General features: G+C 38.2%; 1 protein-coding gene across 1 annotated transcript in view; it reads right to left on the bottom strand.

The window, feature by feature from the left end:
* The window catches only part of LOC102846807 (leucine-rich repeat-containing protein 37A2-like), a 67,898-nt gene that overhangs the window by 31,465 nt on the left and 27,165 nt on the right, over positions 1-9,268 (bottom strand). Inside the window, exons 7-8 of the mRNA XM_006889481.1 lie at positions 2,182-2,253; positions 240-314 (exon numbers count right to left, since the gene is read on the bottom strand). Coding sequence (XP_006889543.1) covers positions 240-314; positions 2,182-2,253 — 147 coding nt within the window. The remainder of the gene's footprint in view (positions 1-239; positions 315-2,181; positions 2,254-9,268) is intronic.

Raw genomic sequence — 9,268 nt, 5'->3', positions numbered from 1 at the left:
ACACTACCCTCTTGCAAAAGTAAAAGAAAAATTCTTTCATTGTTTTACAATCCCTCCACCCAGGTCCACTCCACTATACAGCCTTCCCTCTGGACTCCTGTCATGAAAAAAATACCTAATAATTTTCCCTCTTAAACAGATTTCTGGACTTGAATAAAATTACTTTTAAAGCAATTTATTAAAATAAAAAAAACTCCCCACTTAAGTTAAAACAAATTTAAGGGGAAAAAAAGACTTACAGTTTTTGCAATTGAAGCGTCATTGGGAGGATGTTCTCAACTGTCTTGAGGGACACTTGTGTTGCTCCCAAGTCTCTGAAGGAGAAAGCCCACATGTCTATGACATGAACCCAAACAGAAAGCTTCTCAACTTTAAAGATACTTAACAACAGGTAACTACTCAATTTGGGGTTTTCTATAAAACAAGTCAGATTAAATTATTTTCCATAGAAGTAGTTCTAGAGCATTCTTTTTGAAGAAAATGTACATTATTTATAGTATCACATTAACGATATCTACACAGAATGGTAGAATTTCTAGTCTTTTACCATTATCACTCTTTAAACTTCTATGTGACATTAAATTCTTCTGATTCTTTGCTTTTTCTTTTTGTAGGAAGATCTTAATCTCTTCTTTTTTTATTAATTATTCTCTTTAATATCCACTTATCAATATTTTGTCACAATAATAATAAAACTAATATCTGTTTTAAAATCCATAGGGACGCATAGGGCAGAGCTGTTCTTGGTCTCTTCCTCCTCACATTTGGGGACACTTGACCTCATCCCAAGTCCCAGTCTCTTTGGCTTCCTGCCATCAGGTCCAGCACCTCTGAGTACCTGAAGAAGGGTCTTCTGGGCCCATCCTTCCCCATAGAGTAAACACAGTGTTCTGGGGGGCCACAGTCCGGGTTGGAGGAGATAAATGGGAGAGAGGCCAGGGCTTTGGGAACCAGTGGAGTAGGCAGCCCAAGGTAGGCCTTTGGAAGGGAATAACAGGATTGTGTATGTGTGATGGCAACAAGTGAGCAAGCCTGAGGCCTATGAGAGAGGGGGCCTGGAGTGAGGAGCTGTTTAGGAGTGGAGGAAGTGGGGAGCCAGAAACTTAGGAGAACCATTGCAGGAGCAGAGCCCCCTCAGTGAGTCTGGAAAAGTCCAAAGTAGTTGAGGAAGGGGGCAGCCTTGAGATGTGCCCTGGGGAGGGTGAGGATCTGTAGGGAGGAACCTGACCGAAGAGGTAACAACAGCCCAGAAGACACTTGGCAGAGGCGGAGCTGGGGCCCCAGAGAGCTGGCAGCTGTGGCCGAGAATTCTTCCAGGCATCTCAGGGCCAGGGTTTTATCCACCAGCAAATCCAGCTTCAGGTAGACAGCCTTCCCCTCATCAAAGTGCACCTGATAGTACAGGTATTAGAGCCCAGCCCGAGTGAGTGTGAATTTCCCACGCTGGCGGTCATAGCCGAGCTCGTTGGAGCTGTTGATTTTGGCCTCCTCCCAGCCACACACTGTCTGGTCCACACCTTTGTAGTGCGCTGCAATTGCTCTGAGAGCCCGGGAAGACCGGTTTCTAGCTGCTGAGTGTTGAGAAAAGACAGATGGACAACACAGAGCCCTCCAAGGCTTGGGAACCCTTCTCCTAGTCTTACACCCCACCCAGGACCCTGGCACCCATGTTTTTGCCCAGACTCATGGCCTCAGAACTGGATCATCCTCCATAAGTGAGTGACTAATTTATTACACAACCGGAATACTTCTGAGAGCAAAAAGTGGTCCTGCTAATGGTCAGATTGAGATTACAGAGACAAAGTAGAACAGTCCCAGCATACTAGCATGTACGGGCACAAATCATCTCATTCATAAATGTCTTTATTAGGCTCTAGGCCTTTGCTCTCCCAACTTGTCCTCATCAGGACCCTATATTTCAATCTCTTCTTTTTAAACAAAAATAAATTCTATTTCTACATGTATCTGTAGGTACAATATTGCTGCTTTCTTCAACACTGCTCTGCTTCTGTCTTGCTCAGTTTCATCCTTTTTTAATTTATTTCTTTGTCAATAACTTAATTTAATAACCAAATTATTATTATGACTTTTTGCCCTAAGTAAAAAATACTTAATATTTGACAAAAGTGAAAATGAAGAGACATCTCATTTCAAGACACATAAGATTTTTACAGTACTTACAAATAACTTAATGCTGGCAATTTATAAAGATATGGATCTTCAATAGTTGTCAGAGGATTACGACTGAGAATTCTAAGGGAAGAGCAATAAAATTGAAATTATTAGCATTCTCAATTTCTAAGAAAGTTGATATTCATTTGCAGGTGTTGGGGGCAGAGTGTATGAAACTTGTAGGTAAAAAGCAAGACTATTTTCTGCCTTTAGTTAGAAATCAACCTTAGAATATGTAAAACATTATTTCTTTTTTTTTTTTTTTTTTTAGGAAGCACTCATATCTCGAGAAAATAAATAGGGAAGACAGAAATCTGAAACCTCATTAAGGTAGAAAACCCTCAAAGTGACTTGCTGCGAGGAAGGAAGCCTTTGCTTCAAAGGAAATACTATTCCTAGTGTGCTCCAAAATCCAAGTCATTTCATTTCAGTCTCTACAACCTCAGGAAATTTCATGGCCAATTCACTTAATCTTTTTTTCAAAATAAAAAAGGACTAATCTTTGGCTGTGGAATAGAAGAGGAAAGGGCTAAATCTAAGGCAGAGAACTTGAGAAGGCCAGAGTGTACTCTTGTTTCACAGCCTTGTTACTGGGCATGTAATCACCCATTTATTTTCAGTCTTGGGACTGCCAGCTTCTCTAGGGCAGAGACTACAGCCTGCTATCACTGTCAGCCCTGAGAACTTGAAGAAATATTATTGAGTATACAAAGAGTATTTTGAGTATGTATTAATAAAATGAGATTAATTTTTGCATTAATTTTAAATTCATTATTACACATTATCTTCCGCTCCTCCTGCCTCAGCCTCACCCCAAAATGTACCAATTGTTCCAGACTGTCTACATACATATAATGCCTACTCATATATTCCTTTTGGACATTTCTTCCCCTTATCTGTTCTATTGCTGAGTTCATTATCTCTTTTCCCATTCCTTCCCCATGTCTGTCCCATTTTAGAACAGCAGTGTTATACAGTATTTACTCTTTTGTGACTACGATGTTCCGTTCAACATGATTTTTTATTTTAACATGCTGGTACAGTATTTCTTTCTAATTCTTAAAAAAAGAAAAGAAACAGAAATAAAAGTAAATCTATCCAGTTAACTATGTTAATGAATTGTTAAGTTACATGCAGTCATTAAGTTTTATGCAGAACATTTTCATGATATTGAGTCTTCCTATCCAGATTCCAAATTCATTTTTCAAGGAGATTGAAAGGAAAATTGTCAAATTTATTTGGAGAGGCAAGAGGCTCCAAAAAAGCAAAACACTTCTGAGAAACAAAAATGAGGAGGGAGCCATAGCACTCCCTGACCTCAAAACCTACTACATACACAGCAGTAGAAACCATGGTACTGGTACAAGGACAGGCACATAGACCAATGAAACAGAATTGAGAACCAAGAAATAGATTCAGCTACCTATGGTCAAATGATACTTGATAAGGAAATCAAAGCTATCAAATGGGGAAATGACAACTTCTTCAACAAATGGTACAAGCAAAACTGGATTTCCACCTGCAGAAAGCTGAAACAGGATCCAAATTTCATCCAATATACAAAAATCAACTCAAGGTAGATCAGAGACCTGGGAGTAAAGCCCAAAACCATAAAGTTCATAAGAGACAAACTGGGATCAAGTTTAGAAGCCCTACTCTACAGTATAAAGAGATTGCCAAACACAGCCAGAAATGCACAATCTGAAGAGGATAAAATTGATGAATGGGACCTTCTAAATATTAAATCCTTGTGTGCATCAAAAACTTTTTCCAACAGGGTAAAAAGAGAACCTGCTGACTGGGAACAAATATTTGGTAATACCATCTCAGACAAGATTCTGATAACAAAAGTTTACAGAATATTCCTGGGCCAATAGACAGTACCATGATAGATGGAGAAGAGATAGAGGTTGTTAGCAATTACAGCTTACTCAGCTCCATAATCAACACTCTTCACACACCAGCAGTCAGGAAATCAAAAGACAAATTGCATTGGGAAAATCTGCTGTCAAGGACCTCTTCAGAGTGCTGCAGAGCAACGATGTCAGTCTAGAGACAAAGGTACACCTAATGAAGGCCATGTTTTCAAAATTACTTGTTATACTTCAGAAAGCTGGACAATGACTAAGGAAGACAGAAGAAGAATTTATGCCTTTGAGTTGTGGTACTGGAGAAGAGCCTTGAACCTATCATAAACTGCCAAGAAAACGTGTAAGTCTGTCTTGGAGAGAGTGAATCAAAGTTTCTCCTTAGAGGCTAGGATTTTGAAGCTCTGTTTCACATACTTTGGGCACGTGGCCAGGAGAGACCGGTCCTTGGAGAAGGACATCAAGCTTGGAAGGATGGAGGGACAGAGCAGGAGAGGAAGACCCTGGATGAGATGGACTGATACAGTAACTGGGGCAATGGAGGTTAATGTGTTGGCATTAGCGAGACTGGCTCAGGACAAGGAAGGATTCAAGGTCACTATGGGCCACGGGCGACTTGATAGCACATAACAACATTTTATATTGGTTGTCTTTTATTTAATCCTCTTTTTTAGAATAAGCAAGGCCTTGTGGAGGGGGTTCTTTATATTTAAAAGTTGGTTGTTATGATATTTTGGAGAAACATTCTTCTAAGTGCTACAGCACTCTTCTGTCACTTTGCTGTACTGAGATAACCTGGAGTTGCTGTGATGTTGACCCTTGTGCCATGGGGGTTCACAATGCCATAATGGTTACCCATGGTAGACACTGTTTGGTGGAGCTCCCAGTTTAGGACAAGTTTGGAAGCAGGAGTGGCATCCACTTCCTAAACAACATGGCTCTGGAAAATCTATGAACTTTTAGAAATTACAATAGTTATAGAAAGATTCAGGTCTTTTGTTCATAGGGTCACTATGAATCGTGCTTGACTCGATGACCATCAACAACAACAACAATCGACTCCCATGGCTAAATATTTAATTGGCCCATAGTTACATGTGCCAAAGCAGAATCTGTTGTTTCACAAGGTATTCAAGAGCTGATTTTAAAAAATCATTTAACAGGTCTTTCCTCTGAGAAGCTTCTGAGTGGACTTTTGATTAGTACTTTTGACTAGTAGTTAAGCATGTTAACTATCTGCACTACAAAGTGGACAAAGGTACAGTATTAACAATATTAAAAGAACTCTTAAAATTCAGCAAGAAAAAGACAATCAAACTAAGTATGGGGAAAAGATTTCCCCCCCATTTCTCCAAAGAGAAAATTCTAATAATGGCTTATAAGCAGATAAAAAGATGTTCAATGCCATTTAGTAATCAAGGAAATAAAACCACATTTACCTATCACTTCATATTAACTTGTTATTTTAGGTGTCATTGAGTCAAGTATGACTCATCACAACCTTATGAACAACAGACCTTGCCCTAAAGTGATACAGTAATGATGGATTTCCTGAAGCCAGAAAGTCAGAAATTTAAAAGAACAATGATTGAGTATTTTCAATGGGTGAAAGACAAACTTGAAGAATTACAGAACACCCCAAGCAAAAACCAGGAGGAGCTAAAAAAAAAACAAACCAATGCAGACAAAACAAACAAGGCATTAGAGGCTCTGGAAAAACAAGAAATCACAGTCCAAAATATGAGGACCAATGTTTCAGGTGCTGTCAACATGATGGAGGGTCACATGAACAGGGTTGAAAAGATGGAACACAGAATCAGTGAAATAGAATTGTCACCACTGATCTGCTAGAACAAAAAGGCAGAATTAAAAAGGAAGGAAAAAGACGAAAACCTAAGAATAATGTAGGATACCATCAAGAGAAATAACATGCGCATTATCGGAATCCCAAAACAGGAAGAAGTGAGCAAAGGCACCAAAAAAGTTGCAGGAGAATTATTGGAGAAAATTTCCCAGGCATAATGAAGAATGAGAGAATATATATTCAAGAAGCTGAGAAAACACCATATAGAACAGACCCCAAAAGAAAAACACCAATACATCATAGCCAAATTTGCCAAAACCAAAGATAAGGAAAGAATTCAGAAAGCAGTGAGGGAGGAAGAAAGAGTAACCTATAAGCGAGAGCAAATAAGATTAAATGCTGATTTCTTAGTAGAAACCATGCAAGCAAGAAGACAATGGAATGACATATATCAAACACTCAAAGAATACATTGCCAACCAAGAATATTATACCCAGCAAAATTGTCCATCAAATATGAAGGAGAAATCAAGATATTCCCAGGAAAAAAAGAACAAAACCTAAGGGAGTTTGTAAAAACAAGACCAGCACAACAGGAAACACTGAGAGATGTCCTTCTTACAGAGGTGCCATAGACAGCAGGATGGATCAAAGCAACTAGCAACAAAACCAAAATGAATTCAACAAAATAATATCAATGAAATCTTGCCTCTCAATAATCACACTGAACGTAAATGGTTTAAATGCACCACTGAAGAGAAAAAGAGTAGCAGATTGGATAAAAAAACTAAAATCCATCAGTATGCTGTCTACAAGAGACACACTTGAAAAATGAAGATAAAGAACGACTAAAAATAAAAGGGTGAGAAAATACACCAAGCAAATGGTAACCAGAAAAAAGGAGGAGTGGTGATATTAATTTCCAATAAAACAGATTTCAATGCAAAAGTCATCATAAAAGATAAGGAAGATCACTAAATAACGATTAAGGGGTCAACAGAACAAGAACAAGAAGATGTAACAATAATAAATATTTAGGCATATATAAACAAACATTAACAAAATTGAAAAAGGAAATAGACAATACTATTATAGTAGTTGGAGACTTCAATACATCACTCTCAAGAAAAGATAGAACTTCCAGAAAAAAACTCAACAAAGATGCTGAAGAATTAAACCACAAAATAAACCAACTCAATCTCAAAGAGATTTATAGTCTAGTTATTATTGTTGTAATGTGCCATCCAGTTGCCTGAAACTTATAGCAACCCTATGTACAACAGCCCTAAACCCTGCTCTATCCTGTGCCAATCTCACTGTCTTCAACACACCTACCCCCATTACTCCAGTCACTAAACCAATCCATCTCATATAGAGGGTCTTCCCTCCACACTCCCAAGCATGACGTCCCTCTCCAAGGACTGGTCCCTCCCTGCTACATGTCCAAAGTATGTCTGAAGAAACTTCAGAATCCTTGCCTCCAAGGAGCCACCCGGTTTAACCCTTTCCAGGACAAATCTGTTTGTTTTCCTAGCAATCCATGGTATTCTCAATACTCTTCTCCAGCACAACAGCTCAAAGGCATCAATTCTCATTCGATCCTCCCTACTCATTGTCCAGCTCACTGATGCTTGCAAATGATTGCAAAGACCATGGCCTGTATCAGGCACACCTTAGTCTCCAGAGTGGCATCATTGCTCTTCAGTACTTTGGAGAGGTCTTTAACAGCAGGCTTTACCATCGCAATATGTCTTTTAATTTCCTGGCTTCTGCTGCCAAGAGTGTTGATCATGGAGCCAAGCAACCTAAAGCTGTTAACAATCTCAATCTCTTCACCATCCATCCTGATGTTGCCAATTGGCCCAGTGGTGAGAATCTGTTTTCTTGATATTGAGCCTCAATTCCTACTGAAGGCTGCAGTCCTTGACCTTCTGCAGAAAGTGCTTCAGGTCTTCCTCAGTTTCAGCAAGCTAATGCACCCCCAAAAAAGCATAGTATACCTTCTTCTCCAATGTGCAATTGAACGTTCTTGAGAATAGATCACATTTTAGGACACAAGGCAAGCATCAATAAATTCAAAAGCATAGAAATAATACAAAGCATCTTCTCATACCATAATGTTACAAAACTAGAAATTAATAACAAGAGGATGAAGAAGAAAAAAAACCAAACATATATTTGGAAGCTCAACAACACCCTGCTTGAAATAAAAAATGAAATGAAAAAGTTTCTTGAAACAAAAGACATTGAAAACACAACTTAAAAAAAAAAATAGAAAACACAACTTACCAATATCTCTGGGAAACAGCCAAAGCAGTTATTAGAGGTCAATTTACAGCAATAAGCAAACACTTTAAAAGACAGGGGGAAATGACCAATGACTCTCTAACCCAACATCTCCAACAATATGAAAAAGAACATCAAGAAAACCCAACACCTTCTAAAAAACCCTGAAATTATAAAAATTTGGGCAGAAATAAATGAATAGTAAACAGAAAAACATTGGAAACCATCAACAAAACCAGGAGTTCGTTCTTCAAAAAGGTCAATAAAATTGACAAACTACTAGCAAAACTCACAAAAGAAATGAAGGAAAAAACACAATAATCCAAATAAGGGATGAAACAGGCAATGTTACAATGGAACCAACTAAAATTTAAAATGTTAACAATGGCATATTATAAAAGAACTATACTCAAACAAATATGAAAACCTAGAGGAAATGGACAAATACTTCGAAAATCACAACCTACCTAAACTGACACAAACTGAAACTGAACACTTGAACAGACCCATCACAAAAGAAAAACAGAAAAGGTAATAAACAGCTTCCAACCAAAAAAAGCCCTGGACCTGATGGTTTTAAAAGAGAATTTTATCAAACATTCAGAGAAGAACTGTCACCAATTCTACATAAACTCTTTCAGAAAATAGAAAAAGATGGAATTCTCCCAGACTCAATCTATGAAGCAGACATATCCTTGACACCAAAACCAGGTAAAGACACCACCAAAATAGAAAACCATAGGCCAACATCTCTCATGAACAAAGATGCAAAATTCCTGAATAAAATCCTGTCCAATAGAATCCAACAATACATGAAAAAAATAATTGACCATGACCAAGTGGAATTCATAACAGGTGTGCAAGGATGGTTCAACCTAAGAAAAACCAATCACTGTAATTCATTGCTTGAAAACTTGAAAACTCATCATTCAAATATATGCACCAACAACCAGAACCAAGGAAGAGGAGATAGAAGATTTTTACCAACTTTTACAATCGGAGATTGATCGAACATGCAGCCAAGATGCACTGATAATAATGGATGACTGGAATGCAAAAGTCGGGAACAAAGAGGAAGATTCAGTAGTTGGAAAACATGGACTCGGTGACAGAAATGGAGCTGGAGAGAGAATGATCGA

This window comes from Elephantulus edwardii, unplaced genomic scaffold (assembly GCF_000299155.1).
Source record: "Elephantulus edwardii isolate Elephantulus edwardi_28Jun2011 unplaced genomic scaffold, EleEdw1.0 scaffold00077, whole genome shotgun sequence".
NCBI classification, from domain to species: Eukaryota; Metazoa; Chordata; class Mammalia; order Macroscelidea; family Macroscelididae; genus Elephantulus; species Elephantulus edwardii.
This window is presented reverse-complemented; position numbering and strand designations above follow the sequence as displayed.